We start from the raw sequence: 14,746 nt of genomic DNA, 5'->3' as shown, positions 1-14,746 counted from the left end.
GTTTATCTACAGTACAAATAGGAAAATCAAACAGCAAGCTTTAAAGTGTCTGTCTCAAATAATAATCGTAGCTTTGAATTGAAATATTTTAAAAAAATGTGTATCTTTTGATCTCAGAAATTAGAAATCAAGACCTCGGTTCTCCATCAGTAAAGATGTGTGGCTGGTAGCAGGATAGTTTAAAGATGAGGCTTTTGTCCAAGCAGCAACTTGTGCAGTAACGTTTTCTGTGTCTGCTTGAAGTAGTTTCTTAACTTTGCATTGCAGCTGAAAGAAAAACAATGTTTTCATGTAAGTCATGCAAAATACACATCTTTATTTATTGTGCCAAAACTTACACATGTAAACAAGCTGTCCTCTGGACTGTCAAAATCTGTGGATGCTCATCTACCTACCTTGACATTCCTGAAATAACACCAGGAGAATCGCAGAAGGCAGTAAAGGCATTCTGAAGTGAAATCTTACTGTTCTCTCACAAGTGTAATTTGACTTGAGCAGTAGCTCAAGTAGCCCTCTCTGGCAGTACTTGAAATCCTACTTCATGCTTAAAGTGGTAGGAGACGCATTACCAAAGAAACCATCCCCAAACACCAAGAGCATAACACCAGTGCTGTAGAGAAGAAATTTGTCTTGGTGCTTCTTTATCTTCATTTCAGGATCCTGTTTCCTCACTGACTTGGAGGGAGTGTGGTTTGTTACTCCCTTGGGCTCCTATTAAAAGCTCTGCCTAAAAGATTTTTGTTAAGAAAAAGGTGGGATTATTTTTTTATATATATATATATATATATAAATAAATAAATTTGAAAATGTCAGGTGCTGTGAAGTCACAGGCTAGGAGCTTACAAAAATGTATGCCTGCAAATGGTCCTCTCAGAATGGAATGGGTGTTCCCTGAACCCCACGCAGCTCTTACCAGTATAACAGTGAGGGTGCTCACTTCAGCAGATGAGGAGCTCGAGGTGGCTGTAGCTCGTATAGTAGCACTGTTGTCTGCGGTTTGGTGTCCAGAGCTCTGCCCTGGGACAGCAAAACAAGCAGGGTTCAACTGCCAGGGTAAAGTCCCTGTTTGACAAGCCCGTTCTGGTGTGCATCTATGCACATGGGTGTATAAAATACCCTGAACATCTTGTTTTCCATATACTTTCAGTTTATTTGCATCCTCGCACGCAGTGGGTTTCCGTCACGTAAAATCCATTGTAAAGAACTATGAGGGAAATGGAATTTCATAGGAAAACAGTATTCCTGTTTTTAAGAAATGCATCTGCTTCCTTAGTACCCTGATGGCTAAACTGGGAAAATGGCGCATGACTGACCTGCTGTTAGTGCTGTGGGCTTTGGGACCTGGTAGTGGTTGGTTACACACGTTTAAAGGATGTTCTGCTGGTAGCTTGGTCGTCTTGGTCACAAGTGGAAGCAAGCTCCTGTAAATACTGTCCTCAGGTCTAGTTTTTACTCATTCCTCTTTTCTTTCCATTCTTTCAGCAGAAAATTGAAGATACTTTAGGAGTTCCCTTACGACTTCCCCCATTGGGGACAATAAACCCACTTTTAATACTCACCTGTTTAATAAAGTAAGCAAACCAGCCAGCAGAGAACCCCATCTTTGATCAGGCAGGAAGGCGCAGGTTTTACAAATAACAGCCCAGTTTTCTGTGGCATGTCTTGTTTTTCAAAACAGAAGGAAAGCTTTCCAGACTGCTGTAAGTCTCTCATTTAACTGCACTGATTGTTACCAGGCTTTTGTAGCCGTGTGCCTGCTCCATTGTTGAGCTGGAAAAGCCGAGTCACTGGTCTGAGCATTTCAAGCAGTTCCCCAGAACAGGCTCCTGCGCCCTGGTGTTGGATAATGAGTATGTACTGGGATTCTTGCAGTTAAACTTGCCTTTCCCATGTTTTCCCAAGTTGTGCTGCATTTGAGTCCGTTAACTCGCAACATTCTAGCTATGTTTTTATCATTAATGAATCTTCAAAAGCTGTAGTGTGTTTCAGTGTGGGTTTATGTGTCTTAGAACTGACCGTCCTGGTGTGTATAAAACACTTCCCTCACAGTCCCTTTATAATCTGAACATATGGGTGGGTATACAAATTTGTGACAGAAATACTTATCTTCTCCCTTGGGTATAAGCCCATTTCCCCACATAGCCTTATGTATTATGTCCATACCAACGTTTCTTGCAGGAGCTGGCATTTATTTTTGATGTTAAGATACTGTTAAGCACTGGGCTCTTCAGCTACTCTGACTTTCATGTTTTATGTGGCGTTACTTGACAAAAAACTCTTGACTCAGATGTTCTCCTGGAATACATACACTATCAAGTCACCATTTCAGTAGTTTAGGGACTAGTTTTAATAGGAATTTTGCCTTGAGATAAATCTACTTACTCTCCATAACGATGCAGTTTTTGCTTGCACTCTTGAAACCTGGCATGAGCGTTGGTTAAATACTGTACCTGGTAACCATCGATCTTTCCCAATCGCTACTGATTTTTTTAATTTTTTTTTTTATTAATCTCTGTTGAGGACCCAGATCCTTTGTAAAGTGATGAATTCCGTGTCTGGAACACTGTTAAGGCAGTAATGATTTTGCCATTCTCAATTTCACGAGTTACAGTTGAAGGGGGAGATGCCTTTTGCATGGCTGTTTAACTCTGCACATCCCTAAAATTTACGTACAGGAATTACTCCCATGTCTTCATGCTAGAGGTTTTTTCTAAATGTATTCAATAAAATTCTTATTACACACTGGTTGCGTTTGAGGGTTTTTTTGCAGTATTGGGTGTTTCCACAGGAGAACAGAGGTCAGTTTGCTAGTTGCAGATAGACAGATGCCTCATTGAATTCCTGAGGATGCATCACGATTCCATTGAAAATACCCCTGAGTTTGGATGACCGATACCATTTTCTATGTTGACATTTAATAAAAAGATAGTGATGTCCAGCGACAGGACAAGGGGCAATGGGTGTGAGCTGGAGCACAGGAGCTTCCATGGGAACTTAAGGAAAAACTTTTTCACTCCGAGTGTGACAAAGCCCTGGGACAGGCTCCCCAGAGAGGTTGTGATGTCTCTGGAGACATTCAGAACCCACCTGGATGTGTTCCTGTGTTACTTAGTCTAGGTGATCCTGCTCTGGCTGGGGCATTGGACTAGATAATCTCCAGAGGTCCCTTCCAGCCCCTACCCTTCTGTGAATCTGTGGGAAAGAACTTCCCTTTGGATTTGCAACACGGTTGTGGAAATATAAGTGAGGATTTTCGACAGGACAAGCTGTGTATGAGGAAAACTGGGAAAAGGGTTTTCCCACCCCTTGCTTGGTTTCTGGCACAACAGCTGGGTCAGGATGCAGACATGTTGCAGCACCCGAGTAAGGTTTTCTGGACGGAGACCTGTCTCATTCCTGGGAATTGTTCTGCCCAAAAATTCTGAGCTGTCACAAGCTTAGTGGAACTGGAATAATTCCAAATGCAGTGTTTGGGCTGTTCCCGAGAATGCTGGGGGGATATGAATAGCTCAGCTGCTTTTTGTTTGGTTTCTTTTTCTCCTATTGGGAAGAGGAAGAAGGTGCCTGTCAAAACCACTGGTGTTCCCACAGTGCAGAGGAAAAGGGCTCACTGCTCAGGGCCTGAAACTGGTGATAAAACCTTGGTGTTTTCTCAAAGCTGGTTGCATGCTTTAACCAAAGATAGCCAAGATACTGTCACAGCTGCTGTAAGCTAACCCAGGGTTGCTGCATGAATAGTTGTTAGTCAAATTGAGTTCCTCTGAGAGCATCTGCAAATGGAGGGTGGTGCTGGGGTGGAAGGAGTTAGCAGGGAGGAGAGCGGGCTGTAAAGAGCATGGTCTTTACATCTCCCGTAGGCAGCACAGGTTTCAACCCCTCTTCACAAGTCAACTGTTCCAAGTTGACATAAGTTCCAAGTTGTTCATAAGTTTCTGTTCCAAACATTTTGCTTCACCAACACAACGTTGGCATGGATGAGAATGAAGAACAAATGTATGTGGCCACTGTGAACTGCACCGGCATAGCCAGTCCCGTCAGCCTCAAAGGAAAGGGACTCTAGGAACAGGTACCTGTGATCCAGAGGTACGTGAAGTGTGTCAGTGAGATTTCCATCAGCTTAATCCATCAGTGATGACTGATTGTGGCTGTGGAGAAAGCGTGCAGGGATTATTGCAGCCAGCGTGGTTCTGTGTGAAGAGGAAACTACTCCACACCTTTCAGGCCACACCTGGAACACTGTGTTCAGTTTTGGTTCCTGATACGGAGCCTGGAGAGGGTTCAAAGATGTGTCACAAAGGTGATGTAAGGACTGGGAAAACTGCCATATAGGGAAAGGCTGAGAGCTGGGTTTGTTCTGCCTTGAGAAAAGGAGGCTTAGGGGAGACCCTATAACCATGTTCCATGTCCATGGGTGCCTACAAAGATGTAGAAAGGAGTCTCCATCAAGGAGTCGCATAGAAAAGAGGAGGGGTGATGGGTAAAATTACTCTGGGGAGATTCTGATTGGACACAAGAGGAACATGTTTCACAACGATAAGTCAGCCACTGGAACAACCTCCCCAGGGAAGTGATAGATTCCCCAGTATTGGCCACTTGTAAGACTGATCTGGACAGGGGACTGGGCCATCTGGTCTAGACTCTGCTTTTGCCAAGAAAGTTTGGACCAGGCAGTCATAGAATGTGTTGGGTTGGAAGGGACATTTAGAGGTCATCTGGTCCAACCCCCCTGCAGTAAGCAGGGACATCAGGTCCTGGAGGTCCCTTCCAAGCTGGTACTCTATGATTCCCTGATTCCATGATCCTCTTGAATGTTTTTGTTGCCTTCTGGAAACAAGTGTTTGGAAAGTTAGTTCCTGTTGAATATTAATAAAAGCTGTGTTTTCACAGCAGTTGTTCAAAGCTGAGGCTGTTCCCTTACAGCCATCGACGAGCTATTTTTAGTCCAAATACCTTGTTCTGTGGAATATGTTTTATGATAAATATTGACACTGCAGTTTTATTGCTGAATTTGGTGCTTGGGAGAAAACTAACCTAATGTGCTTCTAGCCTAAGATGCCTAACCTGATTTGTTCTGCAGACTCGTGCTTAAGAGGCAGAGCTGATCCTTGCGCTTCTGGACCCCAAGGGATGTCATTTTTTCTGTCTTGTAATCAGGTTATTTTGCTGTATGCATAAACATAAGCCCAAACTTCAAATGCTCTGCCTTCACCTCCCAAAGCAGTTAACATGTGGATTGTCTACCTATGGACAGACCTTCTGACGAAAGCGTTCGGTTCAGAATTCAGCTCTATTTGCAGCTCTGCAAATCAGGAGCCTATTGGCACCTTGGGTACAAAATTTTTACTTCAGTGGATTTATATATTAAATGGGATGCTTATGGTTTCCCAGAAAGTTAACAGCTATAAAGAAGATAAAAATGAAGGGAGGATATTGAAAAGTAGTTGAAAATGAATTTTTAAAGAGACAGGTTTTCACATGTTTGTGTTCCCTTTTGGGCCCTGAGACAGTGTGCTTACCCCACTGCCCCCACCTTTGCCTGACTTTTCCCCATAAATCTGGATTAATTGATAACTGTTGATGATGGTCGTGATGTCTGCATCTGCCTCACAGTGATTCCAGGAAGACAGGTAACAACACAGTAGCCAAGGACTATCTATGCTAATGTGCCCACCTGGACAGAGCACTGGGCAGTGCCCACTGGCACCTGCAGTGTAAATATGAGCCAATCATCTTACTCCATAAATAGTGAGCAGCCCAAGAGCCCTTTGAAGTCTCCTGAGATGACAGCGGGCTGCACGTCAGGATGTCCCCTCGAAAGGGACACCTCTCAAGGTGACGCCTTGAGGTTGAGAGCATCCTTGCTGCAACAGATCCTCAGGAAGTGAATTGGGAATAAGTGCACTTACCCTTGTGATCTTAGCTAAGAAATATAAAGGATTGATTGTGCACATAGAATCCTTTGGACATAAACTGTTGACCAAGTCTGGGGCTAAGACTGGATCCAGCCGCCCCTCGGCTCCTCTCTGAGTTTAGAAAGCAAGGGGTTCCTTTCTGAACCTCATGACTCAACGGGAGGGTCTCCCTGGCAGCTTTGCCTGAGCCTGTTTTCTGTGCACTAAATAATCAAGATAACCTTTCTATCAAACCTTAATCACTGTCATCTTTATTGCACCTTTTGTTTTATATCAATAAACATATTGTTGCCTCTCTGAAGAGTGAAGTGCATCCCTCATCTCTCCATCCATGACATCCTCACTACAAGAAGGACATCAAGATGCTCGAGCATGTTCAGAGAAGAGCTCCAAGGCTGGTGAAGGGTTTGGAAGACAAATCTTATGTGGAGTGGCTGAAGGAGTTGGGACTATTTAGTCTGGAGGAGACTGAGGAGAGACCTCATCACTCTGTACAACTACCTAAAAGGTGGTTGTAGTGAGGTGGAGCTCGGCCTCTTCTCCCTGGTAGCTAGTGACAGGATAAGAGGAAACGGTCTGAAGTTGCGTCAGGGGAAGTTTAGATCAGATATTAGGAAAAATGTCTTTACTGAAAGGGTTGTCAGATATTGGCACAGGCTGCCCAGGGAGGTGATTGAGTCACCATCCTTGAAAGTGTTTAAAAGAAGAATAGATGTTATTCTTGGTGACATGGTCTAGTGTTGGACCTAGTAGGGCTGGACAGATGGTTGGACTTGATGATCTTGAAGGTCTTTTCCAACTGCAGCCATTCTATGATTCTATGTTTTATACTCAGTCTGAGGAGTAATATGATGCAACAGCTCCCACTGCAGATGTCCAAAGCTACGAATCTTTCCAGATTGCACCTGCGTTGCTGATTGCTGGCTGCTGCTGTCCCTCTCTGGGCTGAAGCCAACTCAGGGGGCAGGCGTGAGGGGTAGATACAAGGAACTGGGTGTCAAACCATTGCAGCTACTTTCTTATTAAAAAGTTTGGCTGTAATAGTATTCTTTAGGGTTTTTTCTGAAATAGACATTAAGTATTCCTTGATCACACAGTGGAGACTTCCAGTGTAGACACAATGAGCTTGTCTTTACCTTCGAAGTGTGTTTGTTTCTGCCTGTAGTAAGGTGGGATTCTTGTGGTTAACTCATCTGCTGAGCAAAGGGCAGTGCTACAGAAGTGCCAGAGGTGTGCAAGGCTGGGTGTCCGGGTCATCCTGTCTGAGCTAGTGGGTTAGAACAAGCCAGAGGGAAAGAGTATGGGAACATGGCTTGGGAGATGGGAAAAGCTGAGGAAGAAAACACTGTGCTTCAGGAAGGGGGTGTTGGTTCCAGGAATATCTGAAGGGGCGAGTGATCTGAGAGGGAGCTGAATTTTCCAGTGTTCAGCCCTGACCATGTTTCCCCAGCCTGACGTCCTGCTGCGTAAGGGTTACATAAGACCCTGTTGTCACAACAGTCACTGTGGCCAGCAACCATGGCTACAGTTTCCATCTAAAAATACAACCAAGTTTGGAGGTAATGTAGATGGGAGCATCAGGAATGCATCAGCAGCTTACTGTCAGCAAGCGAGCAAAGCACATCTGGGGAAGGTGCTGTGTAAATATAGCACGTCTATTCTTATCTGATACCTCCCGTGAAGCGCTTCCCCCTCTATCGCCTCTCCTGTCCCTTTATGGAAGGTTGTAACTTGTTTGCAGTTCACTTGAACTGGGTCCAGCCCCTCCTGCATGCATTGCCCAACAAACCAGCCCTCCTCCTCCCCCCCAAACTCATCCAAAAACTGGATGCACCTTACAGGTGGGGATGAAGAACAGCTCGTAGGTTTTCCTGGCTGAGGAAGATGATGTTTAAAGGTGTAGGATCCATCAGGACAGACACCATGTTGACAGACAGTTGCTGCCTTCACTTCACAGATTGTAACTGGCTCAAGCAAGGACAGAAGCAATCCCCAGGACAGACAGCTTCTAAGCCATTTAGGCTTCTGAAGTTCCTCCTGCTGACGCTGACTACTAGAAGTAACTGCTCAGTTTAATCTACAGGGTTAACCAGTAGCCACCTTCACTTTGCCAGAGCTACTTTTAGTCTCAGTTTGGCCTTAAAAAAAGTGGTTCACCAAGTTCAGCTCTTGCTTGTTTCTCTAGGGACAGTTTCTGTGGGGCAGGTGCTGCTCAGAGGGGAATGCAGCACTTTGGTTCAGCTCGGAAGAGGATATGTGGCAGAAGCAAGATTTCTGTGTTTCATTTAATTACTGTTGTCTTCTCTGCCTTGCCACGGGGACATCCATGACATTCACCACCATTCAGCTCTCCTGATGGCACTCCTAGCTGTGTGCCAAAACCCCAGGAATGATAGTAGAGGAATTTAAAGTCAGTAGGACTTCACAGAGAGGACTGGAAGTAGGTTTAAGCTGGTTTGTATACTTCTCAGGCTCTGATGCATCACACATTGATAGCGAGTTACCAGTTAACTTGAGAAGAACAACATGATTACACTCCAGCCATGCACTCAGTCTGGTGTGAGTGTAATGTCTTCTTACAGCTTCAAACTGCACAAAGAGGAATGAAGAGGATGTTCTTTTTCAGCAGCAAGGTACCGGCACAGAACTTCAAAGGCTAACAGGCACCGACAAGGTAGGTTTGCTGGTGAAACTCTTGTGCACTACTGAGGAGGTACCTGTAAATGAAGGAGCAAGCATACGTCCTCAGGTATCTTCTTTTTATGTGGAAATTCCTTCTTTGCCTTATCCTCTGAGGATCCGATGGCAGTGACCATTGATTGCTCCACAGCTGGCTGCTCTTCACAAGGAAGAAGCACTAGTGGCTTTTTTCCTCCATCCAGCTGCCCTGACCCTTCCCTGGGGGCGCATTCAGTCCCTGTGTGCTCCAGCTGACATCAAGCTCTGATGGAGCGGGAAGGGCGGTTGATGCAGGAAAAGGGAAGAGAAACCAGTGCAGTCACATACCAGGCACCTTATCACATCCTTAAACTACAGATAGGGAGATGAATAGCTTAAGTGTGAGTGGTCCCAGTTAGGCAGAAGTGAAGGGAACAACAGAATGTGGTCACAGCTGACTGCTCACCTCCTGTAGCAGTGTGCTGACAAGCCCAGTTAGGCACCACTTTTACAACGGGAGAGGTAAAGTGTGGACTGTGGACGTGTAATTTCCCCCTCATGTGCCTAAGGGTTGGTTTGTGAAAAGAAATTTAACAGTAAATTATGAGCACAACATCCAGAGGTGCACAGTCCTTTGACTTTCAGAGAGGCTTATGGGAAGTTATGTCAATGAAAGCCTCTCTTCTTGGTGACATATACCTCAAAGCACCTTCCCAAATGACTGAACTATAGTAATTTCTGGTTCCCTTGTCTGAATTCAAGGCACGTTAGGTGAGAACAACTCCTTCTCTAGCCTCGTAGTTGTCCTGTTTCTCTTTTTTTAGTATCACATCTGTTCTAGTTCCCATTGGAAAAAAGAAAAAAGGAAAAAAAGAAGATTTCATTCCCACAACCTGCTGCAATTTATGGTTGTGAGAAAACCTGCACTATATTTTACATAACCCAAGAAATAGGTTATTATCAGCACCCACTATCTGCAATGTGATTTAATAAAACTCTAGCAATTGTATTAGTTGTAAAGCATGTAGATGAGAAGTACATTTAAAGATCAAATGAAGCAAGAATCAATTTTTTTACAAATTAAAGTGTTGTACAATTGCCCTTCTCATGCATTTCAGTTTCTCTCTGAAGCAGCTCCTGATGGAAAGCTTCCTTCAGGTCTTAATTTGAATATAGAATAACCTCAAGCCCCATGCCAATAGTGGCAATGTCCTCCAGCTCCCTCAACTGGAAGAAGACACCTACATGAAAGATAACACCCAGGGTAAAAAAAAGGAACAAAAGCTGCCAAACAAAATGAGATTGGGACTAAGCAAAGCACCAAAAGGAGCAGGGAGGTCATGGTGATTTACAGTATGGAATATTGATGGAATTTTGGAACATACATAATGTAAATCCCAAAGTGTAAATAAAGGAGGGAGGTGCTGAATGTCTTTCAGAGGGATGGGTGGACACTCACTCCCCCAGGAAATACTTTTTGATTGATTTCTGCATATAAGATGCTCTTTTCTCTGGCTATCAAGCATGGGTAGTACCACTTTGGCAACCAGGACGGCAGCCAGTACTTTATTTCTTCAGGACAAGAAAACAAATCAGTATAATGAGTGCTAACCAGTCCTGCAGAATAAATGCTAAAATACAGAGCTGCTTTTGGTGTCTAATAAAAGTCATTATCAGAACAAGAAAAATGCACATCCTGTGGAGTGTTATATTAGATCTCTTGAAATGTGTGCCATTGATCACCGCTACGGACAAGATTTACAACTTGTACATCCAAAATATCTTGTCTTCAAAACTGACAGATCTTTCAGAAAACTCTAATTGGGAACTGACTCTTCCTTCTCCCCACCCCAAAATTTGCTTCCATCTAGGTCTGTTCTTATAGCTACAGTTTTGTCAGTATGGGAGAAGCAGTGATTTCTAGCTCAGGAGCTCTTTGATGCACAGAGCTCCTACTCACCCTACCAGTACACTTGCATGCATTCAGGAGGCTAGAAATCCAGCTACAGCAGGCAGTCAGGGGAGACTTGGTCACTCTGGTAGCTGGATTACAGAACATTTCAGGCTGTGCTGTTTACTAAGCTCTTCAAAACCATCATCCTATGCTACGTCTTTCAGTGTCCCTGCTGCAGCCTGCACAGTGAAGGCTGCAATGGAAATCTGCCTCTTCACTTCTTCCCAGGCTTCACGTTGATCAGCTTTGCTTTCAATATCAAACATGGCATCATAGATCCCTGGGAAGGACTCTCCAGCATACTTGTTGTGACTGCTGGGAGCAAAGATGACATGTCTGTGGGGAAAGAAGAAAAGAAAATAATGTAACTATACTAAATAAATAAAATAACCATTAACCGTGTGCGTGTTCCTCATAGGGAACTGTATGTGTGCTCCAAAAACCAGCTATGAATTCCATGCAGATCAAATGTTACTAAATACCTATCTTTATATGGAGAGGGGGAAGCAGCCCCAAGGGCAAAATCCATGGGAAAGGGCACAGATATAGGAAAGGTAGCCTTCTCCTTGGGAAAAGGTGATGCCTTTACTTAACTAGGACTGAACCTATGTTGAAATTTTTAAAAATGGGAGCTCAACAAACCTGTTGAACTAATGTGGCAGTCTGGAACAGGGAATAAAACTAGTTAAGGATGTACAATGAGAAGATGTGGAATATAAACCTCAAAAAATAACTGAGCAATTGAATGATGATCAGAAGATCTGGGAAAGGAATGTGAAAAGAGGGGGGGAATCTATGGAAGAATTCTTGAGAACAGCAGGAATCCTTCAGAAAAGTGATTATATTGGAACAGAACTGGGCAAAATTTTATTTGTCTTTTTTTTCCTTAAATAATAGTTGCAGAATTGCTTTTAAATTGATTTTGTTCACATGAATCATAAAATCAATTCAATCATTTAGATTGGAAAAGACCTTTAAGATCGAGTCCAACTGTAAACCTAGCACTGCCAAGTCCAACAGTATGTGAAGTATCAAAGCACACATGAAAGAGGCTTCCCAAAGTAAAGACTAAAACTACATAAATAAATGCCAGCAAGTTAAAAAAAAAACAAAACCAAACCCAAACCAAACCTCCACACAGCTCTAAATGATACCTGACACCCAGCAAGAAGGATTGCAGAAAACAACCACTTCATTTTTTTCAAAAGCCTGAACAGGAGTTCACCTTAGGAGGCTGGAAGTGTGATTCCCATTGTACCTGCCTGAGGAGCGTCTGGCTTGGTGTGACAGCCATCACTCAGTGAGCCACATGTGTCCAGTCATAGGAAAAGGGGGACACTGGGAGTGAAGTATCACACACCTGATGCTGGAAGCCACCCTCTTGTCAAGAGTTTCTAATAAACACACTGGGTTTCTCTAAAGGGTATTGCGATGCACCAAACATTGTCCTTCCCCAGGCCCACGTGCTTTAGAGAGAAAACTTCAAGAATAGCTAGTTAATGATTTAAGCTAGATGGGGCATCTATAGAAGCAGACAGTGCAGGGACAGGTGGTTCTCTGCAGCTCATGGGCCTTTATCTACCCTTTGCTCAAATTTCACTCTCTCCAAGCTCTCTTCTGGACCTTTATCTACCCTTTCCACAAACTCTCTTCTGGACTTCTCTCTTCACCCGACCCTCACTTCATATCTGTTCTCTTTCTCTTCTCCCTTTTACTCTTTCCTTGTTTCTCCTTTCTTTCTATACAGTTAATTCTCCACTCAGTCCTCACTTTGTACAGATTTAAAAGTGCAAGTGGGAACAGAAGTAGTTACTACACATCTCCAAATAAACGTCAGAGTATGACAGATAATAAAAACAGAGTGCCAGATCCAAGAAGAAGAATTAAGCAGCACAAGACTGGTGCAGCCAAAGAATTCTCTTTGAAGGTTGTAAACAAAGGCTGCTCGTCACTGGATTGTACCTAAAACAGAAGCTGTTGAGCTATCATTCCTATATGAGACCTACACAGCAGATAACTGATGTGTTAGGGTGGGGTTCACCTGGAAAAAAGCAGTACCTTACATAGTTGGCCAAGAAACTTTTTGCCTCACCTGTAAAACTTCCTTCCTGGTAAGCCAAGAGGATCAATGAAAGCCCTTTCCATAAACATCAGCTGATCATTCATGATTCGCACTGCGACTGGACTGCAGAGAACAGAGACAGAGACAATTCACATAGTGAGGAAACACGACTTCCCAGTTTGATTTTAACACTTCACCTCTTCTTCATACAGAAAAAAATGACAAGGATTGTCTAAATTTTGCAAAAAGATGCGATTTTGCCAATGGAGATACTACATACTTGGTATATTAATGCATTAGGATATCTGTGTCAGAAAATTCAACTACAAGATTTCACATTATGCAAAATAAATGGCAGTCTTTTTGACAGTGTCAGATACTTGCTTAGTATTAAAGGGCACTAGAAGGATTGCACTTGACAGAGGGGAGAGGAAGGCTGAGATTTAGATCAAGATGAAGAGACCTAGATTTTGGTGTCCACCCATAAGCAAAGTGTCCAAGCTCCTGGTCTAATCTATACAGTAACACAGTAAGAATGGGATTCAGTTGCTTAAACACAACTGGTACTGTACTGGGTGCTTGGGAGCACCCAGTCTCTAGCCAGTTCACTCAGTGGGCATAGGAATCCTGTAGGTCCCTTCGGTTTGCAAGCATCATGTGGATACCTTAGATACTCTGAAGCGTCATTCTGTCCCCTCCAGGTGTGCTGGAAGTACAAATTCTGGCATCACCTACAGCCCTCAAATGTAGGTGTCTAAACACAGAGCTCAGGCCAACTTTAACTTTCATTGCTACCAGCCTTTCCACATATTACCATAATTTTAATCACAGAATCATAGGGGTGGGAAGGGACCTCAAGAGATCATCGGGTCCAACCCTATGACAACTTGATACTAGCAATAAGCTCTACAGCTGACACTATTCATCACAGGAAGCAGAATTCATTTTAGCAGATACTGCCTGACTGGGTTCAAGGTAGACTATTCTACACTGATCAGGAAGACTCCTTGTGTAGTCACTGAAAACAAAGAACTGCCACCCTGGTAGTAAGACAGATATACACACATATATACATATAATTAGTTTTTTTCAGACTTACTCTTTCTTGTCAACTTGTTCAAGTCTCCCATGAAATTCAGCAGCAGCCTTTGAGAAGTTCACCACAGCAGAAAAAAGAGGATCTAGAAAAGGAAGGACCTTACAAAAAACTTCAGCATATCTGCTGATCCCAATATACCTTTCAGTTGCCCAGTGGGAAAAAAACTACATTAGTTTTACTGAAATAGTTGCATTAATTTTATCCTTCCATAATTCATTAGTTTCCCTTGTGTGGACTTGTAAGACCTGCACTACTAGGAGTAACAAAGACCTTGTGCAATGAGGCCAACCACAGAGCAGAAGCCTCGATAAAGGTTTCACAAGGTTTTGTTTTCCCTCTGCCTGGCAAGGAAGAGGCTGGCTGGCATCACAAATGGAGATCTCTGCAGCTTCCTTTTTAACCAAGGGGTGCACTGCAGCGTTCAGGTATCAAAAGCCTGACTTACATCAAAAATACCAGCTGTTCCAGCAGGCTGTGGAAGGACAGCAGGATTTCCCTCTTGGAACATTATGTCCTATTCATATCACAGCAGAAGTGTGATAGGTATGTTGAATAGTGTTAGGTGAAGCAGAAAAGACAGAGCTCACATAAAGCACAGTGATAGAGAAGGAAGGTTGAAGCAGCGCAGTCCTGTGCTTGCTCCACATGTGCGCTACAGTTACAGCATAGGAGGTGTCCCCAGCATGACCCTGCATGCCATCTGCATTGGGTTTGTGTGTGTGGCAGAGTTTTGGTGGTGGAGGGCTGCAGGGGTGGCTTCTGTGAGAAACTGCTAGAAGCTTCACCTAAGTCAGACAGAGCCAACACCAGCTGGCCCCGAAATGGACCCACTGCTGGCCAAGGCTGAGCCCATCAGCGATGGTGGTAGTGCCTCTGGGATAACAGTTAAGAAGAGGAAAAAAAATAACAGGAGAAACTGCAGCCAGAAAGAGGCGTGAGAAGATGGGAAAGGAACAACTCTGCAGACACCAAGGTCAGTACAGGACGGGAAGGGGATGCTCCAGGCACTGGAGCAGAGATTGCCCTGAAACCCATGGAGGATGATGGTGGCACAGTCATCC

The 14,746-nt window shown here is 43.8% G+C and overlaps 1 protein-coding gene across 1 annotated transcript in view; it reads right to left on the bottom strand.

The window, feature by feature from the left end:
- Window positions 1-10,171: 10,171 nt before the first annotated feature.
- LOC311192138 (N-acetylated-alpha-linked acidic dipeptidase 2-like) overlaps window positions 10,172-14,746 on the bottom strand; it is a gene marked incomplete at its 5' end in the record, with an annotated part of 34,931 nt that continues 30,356 nt past the window's right edge. The window contains 3 exons of the mRNA XM_084264562.1: window positions 10,172-10,860; window positions 12,617-12,709; window positions 13,686-13,767. Of these exons, the coding sequence (XP_084120688.1) occupies window positions 10,671-10,860; window positions 12,617-12,709; window positions 13,686-13,767 (365 nt within the window). The 3' untranslated portion in view covers window positions 10,172-10,670. The remainder of the gene's footprint in view (window positions 10,861-12,616; window positions 12,710-13,685; window positions 13,768-14,746) is intronic.

This window comes from Gallinula chloropus (genome assembly GCF_964237585.1).
Source record: "Gallinula chloropus genome assembly, chromosome: 1".
Taxonomy (NCBI): Eukaryota; Metazoa; Chordata; class Aves; order Gruiformes; family Rallidae; genus Gallinula; species Gallinula chloropus.
The sequence above is the reverse complement of the archived record's forward strand: the minus strand, read 5'-3'. Positions and strand labels throughout refer to the sequence as shown.